This window comes from Trachymyrmex septentrionalis, unplaced genomic scaffold (assembly GCF_001594115.1).
Source record: "Trachymyrmex septentrionalis isolate Tsep2-gDNA-1 unplaced genomic scaffold, Tsep1.0 scaffold78, whole genome shotgun sequence".
Lineage (NCBI taxonomy): Eukaryota > Metazoa > Arthropoda > Insecta > Hymenoptera > Formicidae > Trachymyrmex > Trachymyrmex septentrionalis.
In genome coordinates this window covers 233,087-258,659 of record NW_017305967.1, presented here as the reverse complement: position 1 = coordinate 258,659, position 25,573 = coordinate 233,087, and the positions used below count along the sequence as shown (strand labels likewise).

At 32.3% G+C, this 25,573-nt stretch overlaps 2 protein-coding genes across 3 annotated transcripts in view; both read right to left on the bottom strand.

The window, feature by feature from the left end:
- LOC108754252 (multiple epidermal growth factor-like domains protein 10) overlaps positions 1 to 12,985 on the bottom strand; it is a 26,651-nt gene extending 13,666 nt beyond the window's left edge. For both annotated transcript variants that reach the window (XM_018496444.1, XM_018496445.1), the window contains exon 1: positions 12,842 to 12,985. The gene's annotated coding sequence lies outside the window, so the exon portion shown is untranslated. The remainder of the gene's footprint in view (positions 1 to 12,841) is intronic.
- A 2,642-nt stretch (positions 12,986 to 15,627) lies between these two features.
- Positions 15,628 to 18,019, bottom strand: LOC108754254 (polycomb group RING finger protein 3). Its single transcript, XM_018496446.1, has 6 exons — positions 17,792 to 18,019; positions 17,261 to 17,555; positions 16,948 to 17,093; positions 16,725 to 16,868; positions 16,555 to 16,649; positions 15,628 to 16,007 (listed from the first exon to the last, which is right to left on the bottom strand). The coding sequence occupies exons 2-6, from the start codon at positions 17,535 to 17,537 to the stop codon at positions 15,959 to 15,961; spliced, it is 711 nt and encodes a 236-aa protein (XP_018351948.1). The 5' UTR covers positions 17,538 to 17,555; positions 17,792 to 18,019; the 3' UTR covers positions 15,628 to 15,958.
- Between the last annotated feature and the right edge of the window lie 7,554 nt (positions 18,020 to 25,573).

Sequence of the window (25,573 nt, the reverse complement as noted above, 5' to 3'; positions counted from 1 at the left end):
ATGTACCCACGTTGACTTTTTCTAGATCACGTAATACGCCCGGAAAGAGAGAAGATGTAGTTTTTCTCAGAGATGAACGAGATGACGGTTCGCTCCTCCTCGTACAAATCCTTCGGTGTCGTCGTGATAATTAATGATGAAAAAAGAGTAAACGTGCACGAGTGACTCTCGCGTCACCAGTTACGGCATTCTTGTAAACCGGCGAAAGAGGTGAACGTAACGCGATTGTTCGGAGCCCGACTAGACGAACGCACATCCAGAAACGGAATGATTGTGCGCGTACATTCACATACATGCACCTATATGAATTCACAAAACCTATCTAATCGTGCGGATCGCGTAACAGCGGACGCCGGTTGTTAGACTCGTGCGAGCGATCGCACGAGTCTAAAATAACGGTGCACAATTCTCGCGTCGCGCGTGTCGTGTGTACTTATATTTTATATACTTCCTACATTCGTCTCGTGGTTTTTTTTCCAGAGAAGGAATTTTTTTTACGATTGACGACTCGTAATGCAAAAATTCTAATGTTGTAATAGATAAATTTTTTTCAAAGAGACAGAACTTTGTTTTTGAGAAAAGAGGTTTTATAAGTTAATCTTGCAAAAAATTTATTCTTGCATTTGAAGAATTAACAGAACAGAATGCAAAAAACAATCTGTTCTAATTTATTTGCAGGAATACAGTTTTATGCACGCCAAAATTTATGGCTAGCAACAATTTTCAACAATATTTCAATTAAATAAAAAATAAAGATATTTGTCATCTCACTGAAATTTTCTTGTCTTAAGAATCAACTGAGTAAATTATGTATACATATAATTAGTGATAATAATTATTATTAATTATAATAAATTTTATATATATATATATATATACATACATATATAATTATATAACTAATCATGTATAATTCATTATAATTAGTAATAATTATATATATAATTATATAATAATTCTGAGTAAATAAGTCACATAGTGTAGCAAAAACGTTACGTCAAATATCAGTTAATTACAGCACACATATTAGGTCGAAGTTCTAAGTCCTTCTTGAAAACAAACTTTAGTAAAAAAATTTATTTTATTATATCAATTTATTTCCAATCGTAGAATCATCCCCTTCCCAGTTGTATCACATATTTCGGATCATCCTCTATAAAAAAAGAAAACTTAATAAAAGCAATTCATTTGTAGCTTCGGACATTCCGTCAACGCGACGTTTAACATAACGATACACATACAGTTTCATAAAACTAACGATTTAAACTAAATTTAAATAATGATGATGTGTATTATTGACACTTTTTTTTAGTTTGATTGTAAATTTCTAGGGGTTTTGTTTTATTCATTATTCTATAGATTTGTCTTCATAATTTATCATTCTATCTTTTTTATTGAATTTGCATTGCATACGAGATTATATTATAAATTATAGTTATTTCTAATAATAGCTAAAGTAGATGCTACAGAAAAAAATTCTTTAGATAACAATATTCTTCTTATCTACGTTCATTGGATAATTATTTAATTTTCTATTTTAAATATTCTACATAATTATCTTATCAGTTCGACATTGTTCTATATTTTTTTTATTTTCTTGTATTTATTTTTCTATAGAAAAAATATCACCTATAAAACAATTTTAGCAGTTTTACGAAAACATTAAAAATTTTGACACATAATTCTGTAGGCTTACTTTTTAAGATAAAAAATTGTATACATAAATATCTACAAGAGGATGTTAATATATCCAATATATATCGCTATTTATGTATGAGAAGTAAACTTTCAAAATGCATTTTCAAAATTTCATTTTTTCAGTTAAAGATGGCATAGTGTTCAATATTGAAAGATTTTTATTATAACTCTTATTATAATTTTATCGATTGATCTCTCATAATACGTATATAATAATTTCCAAGTTTAATACTGCGATTATATCTTGGTAACACATCACTGCGTTTTTATTATTGCATATCTGAAAAGGGCTTAATCGAAAGGCCGAAGCATTTATTATGTAATATACGCTATCAATTTTTTAACACTACATTTAAATTTTTAATTCTTACATGCTCTTTAATATACTTATTGTTTATTAAAATTAAGAGTCCTTTATTCTTATCAATTCTTATTATAAGCTACTCTGAAATGTTTAGAAAGTATTTTTTCGTTAATTTATGTGCTGAATAAACATAAACATTTCGAAGTGCATCATGTTTTTTAACTAGAGACAAGCAAAATGCATTTGTTAACACTTTTTAACACTTGTTTAGCAATTTTAAAAATTTCACATCCTACTGACTGACGCATTGTTATTTTCTGTATAATATGTAGTTTCTTTCTTTCACGTTTTCTAAAAATTATAAATTTTAGACAAAACGCATTTTGAAAGTCTGCTCCTCGTATATCGATATTTGGATATTATATAAATATTACATAAATATCATGATACTTTCAAAGCTCGCTGAGAATTCATTCTACCATTTTTGTGCGACCGAATTCTACTTTGTGCTCGTTCCGCTGCAACCAAAGAGGGAGCGACCCTTTCGGCTTCGTGCGACCCCAAAGGGGAGAATTAATTCATTTACGTTTAGGAAAAGAGTTCACGGACTTCATGGCGTAGGTGTTAGCGTGTGTGCGGGCGCGAGTCACAGGATGTGGGGCGAGTTCGCGATAAAAATGATACATCGAACTCTCTCCGTCTGCGGGATGTGCATCATTCTCCATTGGGATCTCTTGTTCGCTGAGCGAACAAAGGATGCAGAATCCAACTATGGACACATCGACATGTGAAAGGATGCGACGACTATCGAAGGCTATCATGCGAAGAAAACAACGGGACAAGGGTGTTTTATGTTAACAGATAAAACCAGGAAAGAAACGCGAGATATATGTATAAGAAACTTATTCTTGATTTATTCGCAGAATTATTCGCTTGCGCGGACAATTTCGGAGAAAGTGAAAATTGCTCTCCTTCCAATTCTGCGAGTAACGGTTATGGAAAGAGAACAGTTATGATGAATTTCGAACGTTTCTTTCAGTGACTGCCAAACGCATATTTGATTTATCTAGACTTACTACCGAGAACCGTTTGAATAAATTCGAGGAAGTTTGGTAACTTGAATACCTTCAGCAGCATAATCCACATAGCAAGAGGTTTGTTGTCTATACTAGTAAATGTAAATCAAAATATATAAGGCTCTGAAAATGAATCTAATAGAAAGGAATTTTAAAAAGCCAATTAAGAGTCCACTGTTTTATACAATATTTCTGGTAAAATCTACTAGAGAATTCTTATTTTTATCAGAATAAATATATTAACCAGAATTCTAATAGATTTAACTAGAAAATTCTTCCATTTTCCACCATTTCCAGAATTACTATTTAATTCAACCAGACCATTTTTCTCAGTGTATTAAACAATCAGCTGATGAATCTCAAGGGATCAGCTTTTTCTTGCGTTTTTGGTGAATTAATATACTCGTTGCATTTAAGATAAAATAGATATATATTTTTGGCAAAAGTAAGAAAGAAAATTTTAGCGTAGTCCAATACAGTGAATAAAACCTAATACGACATTAAAATAATGACAAGTAATGTTAATTTACACTGAAAAAAAATGTCTGATTGAAAATGGACGAATCAGAATTTTCTGATTAAATTTATTAGAGTTCTAGTTTTTTGAGATAACTATAATTCTGTTTTATACAATATTTCTGGTAAAATCTAGAGAATTCTTTTTTTTATCAGAATAAATATATTAACCAAAATTCTAATAGATTTAACTAGAAAATTCTTCGTCCATTTTCCACCAGAATTGCTATTTAATTCAAGATCATTTTTCTCAGTGTACTAAACAATCAGCCGAACCTCAAGGGATCAGCTTTTCCTTGCGTTATCTAATCGCGCCTTCTAACGTTTATACAACTGATAATACAGTGTCGTTATCTGAGATTGGCGTGATTATATGATTGGCACACGAAGGTTCGACGTATCAATGAGAATAGAAAAATACACTCGTCCGCATAATGCAATTAAAGTGCGTAATCACACTAGTAATTGCGTGATTACGATTAGTGATAGAGCAAAGAAGTCACCGATTGCTTTTACTGGTTGAAAAGCAATCTTCAATTGCCAATCACGATCGCTCAATGGCTAATGTAATTATATGGCTTAACACTAATGATAATAAGTGCGGCCGTTTGACACGAATGTTTGTCACGCGATAAATATAGCGAAATATTGGAGGATACAATCACGGAATCGTGCATTCGTATCTCAGACGTGAGTTAATAATTAATAAGGATATGCGCAACGTCAATGATGGACCGTATCGCTCGCGCGGTTGATACGGTTTAGATAAATCACCCACGCACACAGCTGTGTGTTTGTTCCGCTGCTTGAATTGTCATTGCCGTTCACCCACTCGTTTTACACACACACACACACACACACACACACACACACACACACACACACACACACACACACACACACACACACACACACACACACACACACACACACACATACATTATCAAATGTAAATAACGCGCAAGCGAATTCAGGTTTAAGGAACGAGAGTCACGAGTCGTCACGAATCCGGACGCGTTTCGCTAAATGAATCTGGATCTAGAAATGAGTCACGTAAGATGGACACGTTTGTCGCGGGAAAGCTAGTTCACACTCGAGAAATAATTTGACTGCGGCGCGCTTTCTAACGATAATAATGCGAAAATGCGAAAGTTGCGCAACGATCCTCGTCGCATCGCGGTAGAACATAAACGGAAGTCCGCCGAAGTGCGTGAGCTCTTTGTTTCCGGAGTTGTTTAATCAAGAAGACTCGCATAATTTCTTTCTAATTATATTATAATTATTTAATTATACTAGTCTCTGCAAATTGAAACCACGGGCTTAATGCTTGAACCTTAATAAAGTGATGTAACGTAAAGTTGGGGCGCTGAATCCGAAAATCAAATCCATTTATTGCACGTAAGGAGTTTTAGCGAAGTCACACAATGACTATATTATACAATACATGTAGAATATATGAATTTTATTAAAAAAAAACCGTAACATTAGATTAAAAAAAAATTTTAATAGTTTTAATATATATTAGAGGTTTAATGATTTAAAATGAGATTTAAAAATAATTGCAATTACTTTAAAGTTTTTCATTAAATATTTTTGAAATAATCATGTTATACAGTTGGCGTAAAAATAATTATAAATTATAACGATTTCAACTATTCTTATATGATAATTATAATAATTAAAATTATAATCATTTTCGCCAACTACATGTATATTTGTTGATAAAAAAAACTATACATATAGTTATTATTTATACTAATATTATAGAGCAATAATAATCATATAAATCTAGTAACATGTAATTATAATTACAAATACTAAAATTTTTTTTCAGTATTTGTTCGCATGTAAGAGGAATTCTGTCTGTTGTAGGTTGATGCATTGCAACCCTTCGCGGTTGAATAAACTTCGCGACTCTTCTTTATGTAATAACGGAGTATTGCAACAGTGAAAGTCACGCACTAAACGTAACAGGCTGTCGAACAAGTACGGGTCCGTGCATGATGTCTCTAAATATAAAGGAAAAGAGTCACATATGACGTATGTACGCCCCTGCTTCGAGACACAGTCTACAAGGAAGGATAATTTTCCAGAGACCTACTTTCCAAAAGACCTGTTTTTACACATGGTGCTGATAATGATAAAAACGTAAATAGGGAAAGTACAAGCTAACACGCGTGTCATGTTTGTCTGATCGAGAATGCAAATAGATGCACGAAATCGTACATCGGTGATTAATTATGGATGACCCGATTATCGATGCAGTCCTTTCGCATCACGTAATCTGGTGACTTAGAAACAGGATCGTGAAATCGTGAAATCAACTGTTGAAACTAAATGCTTAAGCAGTGATTTCCAATAGTTCTCTTGACTAGTTACCGTATCGGAGATAAACACATTATTTATATGAAAGTACGCTGGTTGTGGCTCGTATTGTTGTTTATAGAGAAGAGGAGACTTGTAATTCTGTTTTCGAAATTATCGATAGGTTCAATCCTTTACACTTGTAATGGCAAACCTTTCTCTATCTATTTTCTTCAAGAATCGAGCGATTCAATATGGGAATAAATATTTTGATTCAATTCAATATATAATTTTAAAATGACCAAAAGTTATTTTAAGAAACAAATTTACATTGTCAGAAACAAAGAATGCATAAACAAAGAATGCATACAATAGTAAGTCTAAGAGCAAGAAAAAGAAAAAGAAGATGAGTCCGACTTACGCTTACAATGGATGGAAGCATAATTGCGTCACAGATGTATATTCCAGGTAAAAAGTTTGGAAACACTTCTTAAAAATTGACATTTTTGGGATTACTTGTTAAATATCTATAACAATTAATTTTTTTTATTTTATAATTCCATATATCTAATATATAACGTTATTGAATTTGATTATAAAAAAAACAACGCTGTAGATATTTGAATAAGTAATCGTAAAAATATTGTTTACAGTTACTTATTCAAATATCTACAACAACTAATCGTAAAAATTATTATTGAATACGCAACAATGTATTATTTTAAACAATAATTCTTTAAAATTTAACAATAGTTATTAGAGGTGGCTCAATAAGATAAAACTATAAATAAGAAAAAACATACGCAAGATATGTTTTGCCAAAGTCATATATTAATTTAAAATTAAAAGTGTAAACGTTTCGACCAGGTTTTGCATTCTTTTATTGTAATAATTCTTTAGTTTTAACCGTTATTGGATCAGAAAAATTATTGTTAAAAACGCATTGTTATGACTATTTGAGTAAATAATCACAAAGAACATTAATTTTTTTAAATTTCCAAACTTTTGATCCGGAGTATTATTATGAGAAAGAGGACATAATTATATTATGTCTTCAAATTACATACAGTCGTCGACGGTGAACATTAGAAGAGAGAAACTCCCTAGACATTGAACATGATTCTCAATTAGATAAAGAGGTATTCAACGCTAAGCGTGCCGTATACAATGAGAAGAGTATAAGATAGATCTTGAATAGTCTCGATACAGTATAAGACAGTCTGAGTGGATTACATGGGAAACATTCCGCGAAATTGAAACTTAGCGCGACGTCGGCGATACACGGAACAGTAATTGACCGTTTTACGTGAAAATGGCCTTGATAGGAGAGTCAACACATATTCCACGTTGTCATTCCCAGAAAATCCAGTCATCGTGTGACGCTCGTACGCACCATAATTAGTTGTAGGTACGTCTAACAAGCTGTTGTTCCGAACCGATCGGGTCCACCGGAAGTAGCCGTTCGTTCGCGGAAATTCGGGTCGCGTGCGAGAAGTCGTCGAAACATTCCGCGAATTCGGATGACGTCTCGCCGTGTAAGGTTCCATCGGGTCGCAAGAATCACCATTACTATGCTTAAACGTCAAAGTGACACTTCCGGGTTCTAGCGACTCAGTGACTCACTCGGTGAATCGCGATTGAATTGAATTAAATAAAAATTGATTCGATACGATTAGAATCTCTTCGATTCGAATTCGAATTATTAAAAAATCTTGAATCTCTCTTCATTGGTTTGAACATAAATCACATACATAGTGGGGCACTAACTCTGTCCACTTAAAATATCCCCCGCTATTTTTACAGATATGAAATAATTTTAACTGAAAGTTGTACAGCACCTTTTCAGTACTGAATATATCGAAACTATCTCGTAACAAATATTATTCTTCTCACATGGAAGGCAAATTAATCTCTTTTTATTAATTATATATTGAGTAAAACTCAACCTAGCTTAACAATAATTATGTTAATCCAAAATTGTGCTGTTCACTAATTCGACTTGATTAATTAATTTGATTCGATATTTATAAAACCTTGATTCGCACACCTCTGTTTGTTTCTTATTCGCAGTCGACGGCGTAAACTTTCGCGAAGTGACGTTTATTCCCTTTTGATAACGCGTGCGATATCAAATCGAAACGGTATCGGGAACGGTATCAAAAAAAAAAAAACATTCCTATCGTGCTCGGCGTCATTCATGTTCACCATACGAGTATTGGAGCATTGGAGGAACTCCGCCTGCATTCATCCGGCGCGGTTAGTTAACCACACATGCGGGTAGAATAACTCCGTTCTCTGTCCATGCAGCTCTTATTCCCCTCGCGCTCTCACGGCCTTCGTCATTTTCTCTCCAATCACTCCCCTGCCCCCTTTACCTTCGACAATGACGTAGCGTCACTTGACGGAGGTATATACGTGCTCTTTCACGACTTCGTATTCCGTTCCGCGCGATTCACGCTGTCACGGAGGAGACCGAGATAGCTCCGAAGTCGCGTAAATGGGACGCTTCGACGGGACCAGCTTTGTCTCCGGCTTCGTTATTGTGTTTCGTCGTGCCACCTTCGCGTACAATTATATATTATTTGCGTACAGCGTAGGATGCGCGGTTTTAATTCGTGCGACAACAAAGACTATTGAGTAAAATGAATCATCGTTTAGATGCTACATTAACTCAAATTCTGCGGTTGGGATAAACATATCGTAGTTCATAGAATACGAGTAGATAACGAAAAATAATATAAATGACTCATGGAACGCATTCAACGGAAGTGAATGATTTAATGACCAATCCGACACTGAGGTCAGTTTATGTTATCGTCGCTTCTTATATATTCATTGAGAGTTTATCAATGTTACTTTGAAAAAAAAAAAACAACTATAAAGAAGCATTACATATTAATGAAGATGTTAGCCAAATTAGAGATTCCCTAATGAGAAAGGAAGGCATACTTGCAACATCCTGTGTGTTTTGTTCCGCGTTTCGTCTTTGGAGCCTTCATTAGCTTTAATTTTCGCGCTTGTATTTTGCAGAATTTACGTTTTTTTTTGTACCGGAAAAAACAGAAACATGACTGACTATTGTTGAGTTATGACAGCTGATCTTATCAATGTGAATCAGTCAGTAACATCGGTGCGACATGTTTTTCGATAGACGTGTCGAAAAACATGTCGCACCGATGTTACTGACTGATTCACTTCGATAACTCAATCTTTTTTATAGGAAATTCAGTCACTTACATTACAGATTAGTGCATATTGAAAGTTGCTATTTAAAATCAGCAAAATTGATGTAAAAGCGTATATAAATATTTTAAACGATTAAATGGACAAAAATAATATCGTTGTTATTTACGTGTATTCATTGTGTGTTTCATTGTCAAAGCTGATAATATCATACACTACATTTAGACATGTTTTGTGACTGATAGAGTGACTGATATAAATCTCATAATTACAATCTTGTTGACGTCTTACCTTTTGTTTACCGTTCTGTCTCTAATACTTAAGATTTGTTTTTATTCCTGCACTAGCCTATACTAGAATTTTCTTTCTCGCTTTTGTCATATCTAACTTTAAGTTTCAAAAGTGTACATTCTTGTTCACAGGCACAGATAACAGACCTTCGGCATCTTTAGTGCTTTGTATCTTATTATTCGAGTCGAAATTTTAGTCTTACTTTCAATCTCTTTCAACCTCAGTTAAACCTTGTAAATCCATTTGGCACTTAAACAATTATAGGATCTGTTTTAATACTTAATTTACAGCCTCTATATTTGGAAATATTCTTTCTTACCTAAACTTCTTTCGAACCTAAATGTAGAAAATTATCCGGTAACTGCCGTTTTTTTTACAGGCTCAGGTAGGAATTCAATTCATTAGATTAGAACCTATTAAAAATCTTTAGAATTTATATATGTCCTAAAATTTAGGACATATATACTTCAAAGTAGGAGCAAAATTTCGACTCGGGCAGTGTTGAACAATATAGTAACAAAGTAATATTATAGTAATATTATTATTATAATTGAGATACTTTATATAATATTATTATGTAAATTAATTATTATATAATTATTACATATTATATTATATTATTATTATTGAGGTACTTTATATAAATTAGCCTTTTTAATGTCTAATCCAATGTAATGCAAGTGATTAAATTCACCATTAAATTCAACGAAGAAAAAAACAACACACAATGGATCAAAATTGATTCTATCCAGCAAAAAATCGAAAAGATGAATTCGCGACGAGGATCTCTCGTCGTTTGAGGAAGGATTTTTCAGCTTTAGCTACTGTAGAACTGCGAACTAAAAATAGAAATGATTTCTGGTGCGAGATCAGAAATAGCTCGCGCGACGAGAGATTCGTCTCGTGCCAAACAATCTGTTTCTTTTCGCAATGTTGTTGTCCGTACGGCATGGAAGGTCGGTAAGATTTGTAATGACGCTTAAGAGTCGAACAGACTTACGGACAGCCGAGGTAACGGACTCTCGACTCGAGAAATAGCGAGAGGAAGAAACCGGTCGAAGCGTTCGACCGAATTTTTACTCCGGCTCGGCGCAAGTGAGTTCTCGTCACGGAATAATCACGCATACCGGAGCCAAGGACTCCGCTCGTGGCAGGCACAGTCGTGCACCGCGTGCAAAAGCCGCTCATTCATGAGCGTTCCTCGACGAATGGCAGTTTCATCCAGTGGTATTTGGTGACGTAGAAAGAGATTCGAATTTTTGGAAACGTAAAGACGCACTAACGACGACCGATGCAGGTAGCAAACGCTTGAGGAATGTAATTTGTCCATGAAGATATCTTTTCTTCTTTAGTATCAGGCTATTTTGACAGTGGTGATCGCTTTAGAAAGTTTTTTCGTGGCTGTACGTGACACAAGTCTCGTTCTTCATAGCTGTAAACTGGTATATTCTCTTTGTAGTTAAATGTAAAATACTGAAATAGGTATATGTTTGCAATTTAACGAAAGAAAGTTCTGGTAAACTGACAGAAAAATTGGTATTTTTAAATATAAATTTATATATATAAAATATTATGTATATAATACATAATATGTATTATATATTACTATAATTATGATTATTATTTCTCTATATATAAATATTGATAATAATAACTGTATATATGTTTCTATCAACATTTGATGATACAGCTAATAATACATATAATTATTATTATTATTATTATGAACATTATAGCAATAATAACTATAAAGACGGAGCTTCTAACAGTAATTATTTTACTATACAATTATAATCAGAAATACCAAACATTTTTCTCTCATTCAATCCAGTGCTGTAATAAAAAATAAATCTTTGTTCATTAAAAAGACAAGAACTGCCTTACCTGAGATTGTAAGGGTTTTTGCTTTTCAGATTTCTCTATATCAAAATTCTGGCAAATATATAAAATAGTTGACATTCTAGAAAATACGTTCATTGTCTTCTGTGAGCCAAAGACACTTGGGAAAGCGAAATACACATGTTTGAGGCATTTTCTCGCGTCTTTCAGATTCCAGATGACATGTCAATCGTCTCGCCGGTGAAAACTACAATTAGTGAATGTTTAGCTGCAGCGCAATCGTGCTCGAGGCTGTTTACAACAACAACGTGGTTAACTAAATTAACATTTTCTCCCAAATGCTGACGCACCAATTTTGAGCGACGTGTACGCGACTGTTACGCTTTCCTCGTCACGTTCTAACGCGGTCGAGCGGGCAAAAACTGGGCCGCGCCAGCTGGATGAAGCTCCATTACATGCTCCGGCAAACGGAGCAATCGAATTGACGCGGAACTTGAAGTAGCATTTCCTCGTCATCATCCGCGATCTCGCGCAGATCTCGGGTATACATATATGTATGTATAATCAGATCGGACACAGAGAATCATGGCATCCGTCTTTTATCTATGCACTGTAACAACGACCTACGATCGCCGATAGAACGAGCGATCTCTTGTGTAATGCGCCCATGTTTTTGCTTCATTAAGCAAGCTTGCTCTTTTCAACTGAACATCGTGCACCGTACATCTTCCCAGATAACAAAAAATGACCTGAAGACGTCTTACGTCACAATATTAGACTTTGTGTTACTTGAGTTAGTTGTCTCTTTTTTTCAAACACAGAGAAAAAAAAGATGAACCGTGCGAAAGTTCGGCTGACAATTTATTTTCTCGTGCACTTTATAGTCGTGATCACGATAAATGTTTCAGACATTTGCAGGGCAAATAAGGCGTACATAATCGATTCTTACATTTAAGACTGTCTTAAATAAAGTCTTAAGATTCACGAACGAATCATGGGCTTTCTTCAATAAGCTGTTACCTAAGTTTTACGTCTTAAATCAAAAGACAACAAACAATCAGTCGAGTGCGAGAAAAATAATCGATTATGATTGGTCAATTTCTTATAGCTAAAGACTTACAGCTTAGGTAACGACTTATTGAAGATTATATAGAAAGCCTATTAGAGCGCTGTATTTACATCTTAAAACATTACTTAAGAGTCTTGAAAGGCTCTTAAAATAAGAACGAATTATGACAATGGCTTTACATTTAAAAACTCGCCTAAAGGTATGTACTATATCATGCTATGATATCGCTGCGCGTTAAATATATTTTTTTAGGAGATGCGATAGTGTTCTCTTGTTAGAAAATACTCGTATCTCGTGATAAATAATATCGAACGTGATCGAATGCCTGGCCGTACGCTGCGTGGATCTCTCTTCCAGGGATCTCTCCAGCGGATTCTGCCCACTTCTGGTCAATTACGGTGGCACGCAGGAGAGACGTAGATCCATTCGCGTGGTGGATCGGCGCACACACGCTTGCACACGTTTCGTTTTTTTACAGCCACCGATGTTGCGCGGCAGAAAATCACGCGCACAGAAAATATATATGTATATCGGAGCACGGGAAAAATCAATTCTACTCACTCTCTCATTCTCCACGATACGCGACGCAAGCTGCGTGCCGAAGCCCAGCAAGGTAGCTAGAACGCAGTAGAAGGGGCTTTACGCGTAAACAATGTGCGTGTAGATAGTATATGCCACGCGTTCCCGACACCACGATGCCTTTCGTGTAACTGAAACGGACTGTGAACCGCAGCAAAGCAGAGCATCCGGCCGGTCGCCTGCCGTTACTCCCCGCTCTTTCTACAAAACGAATCTACCAAACGGGAGGACGCATGCGCGCGCTTGAAAAAGAGCGCGAAAGCCGCGAACTTAGGCACTTCGGCTGTATCACCGACGAGATACTAAGATTAAAGACCGACATTCTTATGGGAATTCGCGTTCTTGTGAATATTGAAGAGTAATTGAAGAGTTAAAACTGATAATATTGTACTTATTTTATTAGTTTAGTAGACGTATTTATGCATTTAGAACTCAATAATACTCGATTTTTCTTGAAAATTATGATTTCAGTATTATCGATTGTCGATAATGTCAGCGTTCTTCAATTACCCCCAAGCCCATGGAGCTCTTTTTATACCGTCGAGTAGAAAGATTAAATTACTAGACAAAAAATCGGGTCACAAGACGTTTCTTGCGACTGAAAGATGACTTAAAGATGTCTTATGTCATAATTTTACTTTCTGTTGTTTGGGTTTGCAACCTATTGTATAATTATTTAATATGATTGGTCTTTGCTCTTAGTTCCTCACTGGAGTTACAAATATATAAACCCATCATATGTATTAAAGAATCTTACAACAGTTGTAAAACTTCTTTTTCTGCTAAACAAAGCCATTATTATTGCTCATTACAAAATACAGAGCCTAGACATAATTAATTTGAACACCTGAGAAATATATATTACTTGGTTTATTAATGATTAAAATATGTATACAGAATAAACATAATAGAGATATTGAAGGAGGAAATTTGTTTCTTATTTTGCTCTTCAAAATTACTCGCAATGATATTTAAATCAGACGATTGCAATTGCTAGGAAAAACGTTAAAGTTTTAAAGAATAGAGGGAAATTTTTAGAAAAATAGAGAAGTAAATTTTCTTCCCTAGCATTTTCTTGTATAATTGGAAGATAGTTCTGTTAAACGAATGGTACATTTCATTGATAATTATTCAAGCATTGTACAATTCTATTCCAACAAGAATCTGTATTGAAAGCAAATGTGCGATCAGTTCCTCATTAATAAAACAAGTAAAGTATTTTCCAGATATTCACGTATTAATTTGTTCATCCTCTCTGTGTCTTTTATAATATTGTCTCAAAGATTACAGTAGGCGTATTGACAACGTTACTGTACAAAACATATTTATTTAATAATTTATAGAAATGCGCATACACAGCGTACAACGTACAAGCGTTCTTGCAGTATCGCTACTTGGTGAAAAGTCGCATTCGATTTTCTAACGATTATGTACAATCACATCTTTCATTTAGCGATCGTCGGATGAAATAGGATCGTTTGCTACTTAAGTTCCTCAAGTAAAAGAATCATCAGATTAAAGCCTGTTCTACAATAAGGCCGCAAGCCGTACGAAATTATTCAACATAAGATCGTTTATGCTTCCCCAGTCTTAATCTTAGTCACAAGAAAGTTCCTATCTTTTAATCCTTAAGATCAAGTTAGGACTAAAGCTAAAATTTTAAGCATAAACCAGGCATTACAGTTCACATAACTTGCGACCCTAATATAGAACAGGCTAAAGACATCGACTGCTTAAAATAGAGTAAGAAAGCAACTGATACCAAAATAAGTACTTTACTCATGTTTTAAACCTCTACAATACATAATGGTTTTCCTGCTGGGTTTATTGCCGTGTTGGCCATGTTATTGGTTTGATTTCAGACGGAGCGAATTTTCATGTCGTCGAGATGAGATGAATAGCTGGACCTAAAGGCCATGGCACATAGAAAAGCTGAAGACGTAAGACTTAAGCAGTAAATGAATTGATCAATCATAGTGAAGATCATAAGACCATGCCTACGTTTACATAGTTCGATTTACGCTAAAGTTATAACATCGATATTGTAAAACTAGCTAATCACAGTCATTCCATTCTTCAGAGGAATAAATAACTATGATTGATCAGTTTTATAATATCGATGTAAATCGAGCCATGTAAACGTAGCTTACATGACGTAAGCAGTAGCGAATCTAACATGATTTCTTTACTGCTTAAGCCTTACGTCTTTTTCTATGTAGGCCGTAGCCTTAACTCTGCTTGACAGAAGAGCTCGAATAAATAAATGTCAAGCCGTTGCTGTTGTTGCATATCACTAAAAAAATATAATTAAAATTTTACGTCTATTTTTTCCTTTCATTCCTTTTTCAACTAGTGGACGTCATATTTCTTTTCATTTCTTTCTATTTAAGCGAATGACATGTAATCAAAGAGAATACTTCGACCACGTGACATAGAATGCGTCCTAATTCATTCTTATAATGAGTGAGCAAAATCATGTAAGAAAAATAGCATACTTGATCTTCTAGCAAATCAGTCAGCAACGTGTCCATCTTATACGTACTATTCTGTTTTATTTATATCGCTTTCTTCTTATTACAGAACAATCAAAAGTCATCATTCAGTATTAACTTTTACTTGAGGAACTCTATTTACTACAAGCGACGAGCGCCACGCATTTTGCTCGACACGGCGCGCTATTCGATGGCGAATCATCTAAAAATATTTCGCTATCGATTAATTCTCTCTCTCTTTCTCTCTCTCATTTTTTCTTTCTTGCTTCCTCTTTTCCAATCGCGATCCGATATCGAGAGAAATTTGAGACGCAATTAGAATATGTACGGCCGCGGCGCATAAATATACAAAGTTAAAAAGACCTGACTATTCAGACCCGATTTCTTTTGTTTACCTAATACAAAGCTTGCGTCTCTCTACATACAATGCTGTTTGCGTTCTGTCAAAAATATTCTATGTACAAAGATGGGGTATGTGCTTATAAAAAGAATATACGATTTCATAAAATGAAGATCCCCGTGGCTTTATCTCGCGTCGTAAAATATAGAAAGTCTCACTCGTCCACTAAGATTCTGCGTATTAGGAGAAAAGATGGTCCGCCGAAACTTAATGCGTAGGCATCGAATCTGTACACAATGCAGTGGCACTTGAATATCTGTAAAAAGCCCGTATATATTACACACTGCGAATTGGAAATACAGATTCTCTCTTTCTTTAAGATGTCGCGATGATTTCCCGTACGAACCACATTTAAACATTATCAGACGTAGTGCGCTAATGAGAAAATCTTGAATTGTAAATAGATTTTCAACTATAAAGAGATATCTTATAATTCAACTATAAAGAGATATCTTATAATTCAACATGACAACATGATACATGACAAGAATGCTCTTTGATTCAACAGTAGGATCTCGTTATTATTAATATGCGATTTTTAATAATGAGATTCTGCTATTATTAAATATCGAATAACACGTTTCGAAGTCGGTATATCACCTTGTTTCGCAGAATCGTCATCATTTCCTAAAATTTCACACAAATGCTTTGCGAATAAACGTAAAAATAAGTACTACAACAGTTAAAATGAGAATGTAACTAGAAAAATGTACAAATAAAAGGAACGGATCCTTTGTGATTTTTGTACATTCCGAATGTAGTAAGGTTAATCTTGCATATCTATGTGTGATCTATATTGTAACCTCAAGGGTGGGTCCCGGAACCTCCATCTTGTCACATAAACGAACTTCAATGTGTGGTCTTTACCTAATAATTCGTTATTGCACAAAATATCGATCTGTCGAGAAATACAGACAAATTAATAAATAATAATTGTAACATCATCTATAATATCATCATCAAATACACTTACATCTCTATATTTTTCCATGCCATTCAAAGCTTTTTTAGCAATAAATTTTTTCATATGCGTTATCGTAGCCTGAGCTGAACACCTGATAAATCGTCTCTTCAGAATCTTCAAACTTGAGTTTGTACACTCCAAACATACGTTAACCTGCAAATTTGACACGTTAATTTTAACTGATTAAAAGTATTTTATTCTTGTAAACCTATGTTCTTGACGTTGTAATTACCTGTTCATCAGTACGATGATAATCTGATTCTGCATGTGCATCCGCATTTGCTTTTTCCTCTTCAACTTCTCCAGCATTGGGCAAAATATCTTTAGGACAAGGCAAACCTCTGGCTCTGTAAAATTCTCTTTCTCTTTTGATTTCATCTAAAATAAGAAAACATTTCTGTTAATAGTTGAAAAGAAAAATTTATGTTAAGATTAGAAAATGAAATAAAAGAGCCAAAATAAGCAAAAACAATCTTTTAACTCTGGATTATTGCTTTATAAAAACAAGCCTTAAACTTATATATTCATTGGAATAAAATTCTTACTTTCTTGGAGATCAGGAACTAATTTGTAGACAATATCCTGCATAGTTCTGTCGAAGCTGATGTACTGGAGTGGATGAGACTGATGTATGACAATTTGACATGTCGGACAGGTATGCTTTTCCTCTAGATGCTTTACCAAACAACTCTTGCAGAATGTATGTAAACATTCGGTAACAGTAGTGGCGTCAATTAAATATCCGCGGCATATCTTACACGTTATGTGACTGTTCAGAGTTTTCAGTTTTATCCTTCTTTCCATGGCATCGACAATCACCATTTAACAGAGAGATATTATCTGTAATGACGGATATAATGGTTGCATTAATTACACATATTAACATAGATATTAATAACCGTTATTGGAGCAAGAAAGTTGTTGGAATGAGAACGGATCATCACTTAAGGAAATACTAGATTCAAGAAAATGCGAACGGGTTAATCCGCTACTGTTACACGAGAACCTGCGGTTACATTTTCGGGGCGGTGTGCTAAATGTAATTGCGTGCGGAAAGTGGGTTATCGAATCCTAACCTCAATTTGAAGCTTAATCACGATGGTGCTCCGGCAGTTTTTACTCGTCGCGGATCTCTGCGGGGTGGATTCGCAAATCCCACAGCATACTTGCACCTCGATTTACGGATCAGAGCGAGTGATTTGTGGAACTAAGGGAGTTTCACTAAAAGTCTGTTTTAAAAACAACTCAATGATTAAACGTTTACTCATACGACAACAAAACGGATCAAAACGGACTGAGGAATAAAACAGACTGATCACGACGCCGCTTGCTGCGCTCGTGTCGAACGACTTGAACTTATCAAGAAGTCTGAGAGTGGATACGATCGCGTTTTAAATGTAGAGATCTTTATAAGTAGTCTATAAAGCTCTAAACAGCGACAAAAATAATGATAGTATAGAAATAAGCTGATACAGCACAGAATTTGCAGTAATATCGCTGCAAAATCTCTGCAATATTAATTTATAGAAATTAATGAGATTGTAGAAAATCTTATCTGTATTTTAACACCGACGAGATATTATTAAAGACCGGCATTCTTACGGGAGTTCGCCTTGTGAATATAGAATTGAAGTAATTAAGAGTTAAAAACTGATAATATTGTACTAATTTTATGATTTATTAGTTTAGTAGACGTATTTATGCATTTAGAACTCAATAATACTCGATTTTTCTTTAAAATTGTGATTTCTGTGTTATCATCAAAGTTTGATTATCAACAGAGATGATAACTGCAGAGAAAAAAATTGAAATTTTTCTGCAATATATAGAATATTATAGTTTCACAAATATGCATATTTATTTATGGAATATTTATGTAATAAAAAAATCATGAATTTAATAATGTATGAGCCAAATGTTTATGTTAATAATAGCAAATTTATATCAATTGTCGATAATGTCAGTGTTCTTCAATTCCGGACCCTTGGAGCCCTTTTTGTACCGCCGAAAATTTACCCAGGGTTGACAGTTTTTAATAATATCGTCGGTGATTTTAACAAAGAATATAAAATTATATAAACAACCTTAAACATTCATATCATATAAAAAAATTCAAGAACGTTTAAAATTATTTTTGTTAGTACGCGTTGGAAGTGCACTAACAGTTCGATAGTAAATAAATATCGAATAAATTAATCAAGTATATCTATTTACATTATTCTGAAAAAATTTTCGGATATAGCCCTTATTTTCTCGTCATTTTAGATACGCTTTAAATAAATTGGCATTTGATTATATTATATTTTAAAAACAATGATTTGCGAATTACGATCATATTTGCTCTGCGGTATGATAATTCTCTATTAATCTTAATTTAGTTCACAATCAGTGTTGTGGTAAGTACAACGGCTTAAAGTTTTATAAATGTCATTGCCATATTTGGAACTTTTCGTGAAAAGTGTACATTAAGCTTGTATTCTACCGAACATGTTGTTGATATTATTTGAAAAGAATAGACAAACTGACTGGCTTTACGTCACCTAATGCTTAGTTTAGACTGGACGCAGCAAATGTCAAGCAGAGGAACAGTAATCAATTAGTGATGCAATATTTACAGTGCCGTAAAAGTCGCCTCGCTGGTTAGTTGTTGCTTAACGCTTGTTGCGTTCAATTTGCATTAGGCATCATATATAGTATAATACGTACATACAATAGGAAATTGTTGAGATGACATTTTGTATTTATTATACCGAATCCGTTACGGACAATTATTAGTCAACAACGACTTCAATAAAGTAAGATCACAGCAATCGAAAGCATATTACTAATATTCATATTTAGTTTCGTGATAATTGTACCAAATATACAAATTATTTTCGAAAATTATATCTTAATAACAATTTTAATAAATAGGGTAAGTTTCCAAAGACACAATACTTTCTTTATAGTTTGTTTGACTTAAATGTACTTATAGACTAAATCATTTATTTATAATAAATTTATTGAACTTTTTTTTGAATAACTACTAAGTTACTTTGTGTAAAAAGATAATTTTATTTTGTATTAATTCAATACAAGTCTTAAATAGTTTTTTTTATTATGTTTCACAGTGTATTTAAAGAATTTGCATGTTTATATTTTATTAAAATCTTATAAGGTATTTTAAAATAAATTCAATACATTTGCAATAAAGCGTAATTTTTTATTCATTAGAGGATGTGTTGCACTTGATGTTCGTAATGTCCGCGAGTAACATTTCGTGTCAAATTTAACATTTGAGATAAACAATAAGAATAAAAAAAATAATTCTACTCTTTTTCTAAGCAAGATTAGTTATGACATGATTCTATCATTTAAAAACTTATATTTCAAAATAATTGACAGTTCTAAAATATTCATGCATATATTAATAATAATATATTTGAATATTTTGAGAAAAAAACATATAAAAAAAATAAGAATAATGTAACAAAACATTATTTAAATGTACTGTGAGATGTAAAATTTTAGATAACATAATATCTAAACAGTCGCAAAAAAAAGTAAGCACTTTTTTGGAAAATGACATTTCAGTAATATAATTATCACAATTACACTAATGTTAGAAATATTATTAGAATTAAAAACATTTAGTCATTTAAAAGTTGTTGGCTATTTTTATGTAAGAAATCTTTATGTTCTTAATTTTACAATTTTTTACATAACGATTCCTATAATTTGTAGAGCTAAATGCTAATAATTGTCATAATATTATATTAAAAAAAAAATATTCTGACAGGTGCTTGGAAGAAAAATTTATGAAATATGAATTTGGCACAGATAAGTAGGAGTATGATATTTATTACTATGATAACTGTTCTTGCTGGTGAACATGTATTTTATTCCAATAATCCAAGGGATTTCCATTTACCGTCCTATATAATACCAATACATTATCATGTAAACTTATTTCATCTATATACACACGGAAATTCTATTTGGGAAGAAACATTAAATATAAATTATGAAAACAACAATTTTATATTTACTGGGACATCCAATATAACTATCAATATTCTTCAGTCAACACATAATATAAGATTATATTCATTACATCCGATTGTAAATAATGACGAAGTGACATTGATTAGAAGCGACGGTAAAATTTATCAGATGATCGAATATGCATCGGAAGCAAATATTATCGATTTCGATTTTGGCGATGTTTTAACTCCCGAACTTTACACTATAAAAATACAATTCTTTGGTCAACTTCTGAAAAAACATGCTCAAAATTTGTTTGAATATTTCGACAGTAACGATAAAAAGAACATAATGTAAGTGAATGTTCAACAGTTGACTATAGTTCTATAATTGAACATTACGGAACTAGGTATATACATATACCCATAATTTCGTAATGTTATTTATAATATAAGTAGATATAACCATTATTTATTCTTTTTAACAAATTTTTTTCTGCATGACATATTGAAAGAAAATTAATTAGAGCAAACACGACTTGCAATGTACAATCTTATAACAGTTCTTAATACCTCGTAAATCCAACAATACAGCTAGAAATTTATAATTAGGCAATATTATTTAAGACAATTATATAAATTGTTATTTATTGTAGATGGTTAATTGCACCAACTGTCCAAGCAACTGGACTCGGTCAATTGTTTCCTTGTTGGAATGAGGCACATTTAAAAGCCACGTTCAAAATGTCTATGAACCATCATCGCAATTATACTGCTTTATTCAACATGCCGGTACAAGCCCATGACAATTATGATAAAAATTTTTTGTGGACACACTTCCATGTTACTCCCCCAATATCCATTTTGCAATTTGCTATAGTTTTGACCACTTTCCCTCGAATTCGTATTAACGAAAACATCACATTGTGGTGCGAAAAATGCTCAAACGAACAATCTGTCAACTTAGAGTTCGTAAAGGTTTTCATAAGAACTGTCACATTGCATTTGAAATCTGAATTTAGTGAAATAAATATTCCAAAAATGGATCACATTGCAATTTCAAATTTTTCATATAATATCACGTCTAAATGGGGATTAATCATTCATAGGTATACATATTTATATATACACACACACACACACACACACACACACACCGCGCGCGCGCGGGTGTATACAAGCACACAGTGTTAAATAAGTTATTTATTTATATCATTTCGAAATTTATATCTTTGTATTTTCATATAATTTTCAATTAATTGGAAAGAATAAATAATATAATAAACAAATAGTATTATTAAATATTAGATAACCATTACGCTTTATCGGAAACAGGAAAAATTCGATAATTATGCACTTTAAGAAGTACTGCACTGATGACATTGACATATATTGTCAAGATTATAATTTTAAGTGATCAGCAGCTTGAAGATGGCGATCGCTGTTTATTAAAAAGTTATTGACAAAAAAAGTTTGAAAAATGTGTTCTTTTTTTATTGAATGAAACAGAAAAATTTCCTGCTTTAAAATATATCTTACAATTTTTCAAAACTAGTCATTTTCAAGCTGTGTCTGTGGACACTTTTGATCAGTGAGGCAAAAACTATTATATAACGTAATAAAGTTTCAGCCAATTTCACCAAGGGTCAAAATCCTATGATTTTGTGAGCAATGCATTCTGTTTCATATAATAAAAAAATTGAGACACCATTTTCCAAATGTTTTTTTGTTAATAACTTTTTAACGAATAGCGGCCGCTACCTAAAAATTGCTAGAAGTCACTCAGGCTTATTATCTTAATAACATATGTCAAGGTCAAGATAATCGGTGCAGTGTCCCTTAAAATGCACAATTACAACATTTACTATTTTTGCAAAATTAATTTAAAAAATAGATACTTAACAATATACGACACATTTAATATCGAAATAGATTTAAAATTTAAATAAATACGATTTAACTTATTACACACATTAAAATATACTTTTTTTTTTATCTAAAAAAATAAGCGAACATTTTGCATATGAGAATAATGTCTTTTAGAGAAGCAGATCTAATCTATGATGAACAAATAGATGCAGTTATGCGCAAGATTCAAATCGCACGTTTAATAGCACCTAAAATAGCATATCAATGGTTCAGTAACGTACTCAGCACATCTTGGTGGTCTCATTTTTGGTTGCACGACGGTCTTGCTACTTTATTTGGAGAAGAAGCTATTGTTAAGGTTTTTACATTTATCTTACAATGGTTTGCACCATATTTGTTTTGTAAAATATAAATGCCAATTTTCAACACTTTTTCAAAACTTATCGAAAGAAAATTTAAAGTATATGCCAATCGAAAAACAATTAATTTCCAAAAATAACTTTGAAAAAATATTGTGTCAACGAATAATATCGACATTTAGTCTTTTAATAAATTAATGACAACTTATTTTAACAAATATTATTTATTATACCAAGATTAATATAAATATATATACAATACATATAAATAATATATATATAATTATAAATAATTTAAAATAATTTTTAACGGTAATGTGCATAGTGTAGCAGTACAACCTACACTGTAATGCAACCATATTTTCCAATTTAACGTTCGTGTAAATTATAAAATTTTTTTTGCAGACTTTCCATAAAACTGAATTAATGGATTTCTTTCAAGTACAAAGTCTATACGATTCTTTACACTTAGATTCTCATGATATTAGTATGAATCCTGCTAAAATCAATAGTCTATCGAAGATTGATTCAATTTTTAGTTTTATTCGGAGCATGAAAGGTAATCACAATTTAATAATCTTCTAAAAAAATTAAACATGAAAACATTATCAAAGAAAAGTGAAGAAAAAACCATATCGTTAAAAAAATTTAAATATAATTATATTATCATAGTATTGATCGTTTTACGAATGTTCCAACATGAAATTTCCACTGAAGATTTTCGAAAAAATGTTCAAACATATCTACGGAGGCAGTGAGTAATGATAATATAATAATTAACATTATGTATTACATTAATGACGTAGTATACGAATATAATTAGATATGAATATAATATCTAGTATTTATTTACAATGTTAGAAACAAACTCTAACTTATTTGTTATATTTTTAATATCTTTGTTTTACCTGCGTAAATATTATTTTGTCATTATTTGTCAATAATTTTATTGTATTCTTTATATCTTTTTTATTTTTCATTATCCCATCTTTTTACACTGTTTATATACTTATTTTTTTATAATTCATTAATTTTTATAATTTTTTAATGGAAAAGTTATATTCCAACGAACAATTATTTTATGACATTTAATTACGGAATTCATATTTTTATATTTATAAATTACATTATAAAGTGTAACATAAATTGCACAATATTATATATCTATAATATAATGTTATACTACTGTCTATAAGTACTGTCTATAAGCACGTAAGAAAACTTGTAACTTTTCGTTTACGTTTAATTGATTACATTAAATAAAAATTATTTTTATTTAGCATATTTAGCTCAAATTCTTATGAATTTTCGCCGATACACGAAATTTTAGATTGGAAAACACATAATGTATCAAATGAATTTCTAATTTGGATAGAAAATGAGGGATACCCCGTCGTGACATGGAGTCAAAAAAATACTAAAGGAAAATTGTTCCAAATGTACGATTATGGAAAATGGTGGATACCTGTAACTTTATATTATCCATTTCCAAGTCTTGATATCAAGAAAATATTTTTAAACCCAGAACAATCGAGTGTAACTGTATTTATAGATGATCCTTATAGTTGGAGGATAGTCAATTTTAAGCCACCCGGTAAATATATGTATAATGAAATTAATTATGAAAATATATGTTTGATTATTAAGATTTAGGATCTTGAGTATGGTCTGCTATTTCTTTGTTCGTAATTTTTGTTTATGGATAAACAAGACATTTTATATTCACCTAAATAGGGTACACGATAGAATTTAGTATAAAAAATACTTTTTTTAAATTTTATCATAGAAAAAGGGGAGAGGTAGGTTGAATCTCTATTCATGTGCAAAGTAACGCTTCTTTGTAGGGGGATATATCCATATATGGAATGATTCTTAATATCGCGTGTATAGCAGAAATAAGATGTTATTTAAAAAAATTTTCTGTTAATAATTTTTTTGACGGGTAATAAGCGATGGTTGAAACGCTTTGAAGGTCATTCAGGGTAATCTTGACAACATATGCCAAAGTCAAAATCATCAAAAAGATATCTTCCAATCAGCGTGTTATTCATACAACATATATGTGCAAAATAATTCAAAAAAATATATTTTTTGTTAAATAGGATATTTTCGTGCAAGGTATGATAATAAAACCATGAGTGTAATTGCACAATTTATAAATACACATAATGTTCCATTATATAAAACTATAAATGCCATCAGTCGTGCGAAAATTATAGATGATGCGTTTCATTTCATGATGGAACGTCAGTTCAACGTATCTGTATTTTGGAACCTTACGCGATACTTATCGGAAGACACAGATTATGTAGCGTGGTATCCGATGATTAAAATATTTGAATATATGTCGACTATAGTGCCATTTTCAGTCGAGGAAGTTAAGTATATCGATATTAAGGTAATGACCAACAAATACTATTTAACAAATGTATTGTCTTCTTATATTGTCAACTATTCGTCAATTTCAAATTGTAATATATTTCCAAATGAAAAGATTCAATTACGATTCTTGTTACTTTATTTTGAAATAAAGTGAGATAATGAAAAATAATATATATGTAAGAACGAAGTATTTGTGTCGCAGTTTTAGATATATTTTAAAGAATAAACATCTCGTTGTGTGTGTGTGTGTGTGTGTGTGTGTGTGTGTGTGTGTGTGTGTGTGTGT

What these genes read in the sequence shown, in the direction of transcription:
- LOC108754254 (XM_018496446.1), bottom strand. Translation starts at nt 17,537, where the DNA reads ATGGTGATTGTCGATGCCATGGAAAGAAGGATAAAACTGAAAACTCTG. An exon ending in ATCATCGTACTGATGAACAG is followed by an intron (nt 16,869 to 16,947) that starts GTAATTACAACG and finishes TCAAATTTGCAG; the next exon opens with GTTAACGTATGTTTGGAGTG. An exon ending in GCATGGAAAAATATAGAGAT is followed by an intron (nt 16,650 to 16,724) that starts GTAAGTGTATTT and finishes ATTTCTCGACAG; the next exon opens with ATCGATATTTTGTGCAATAA.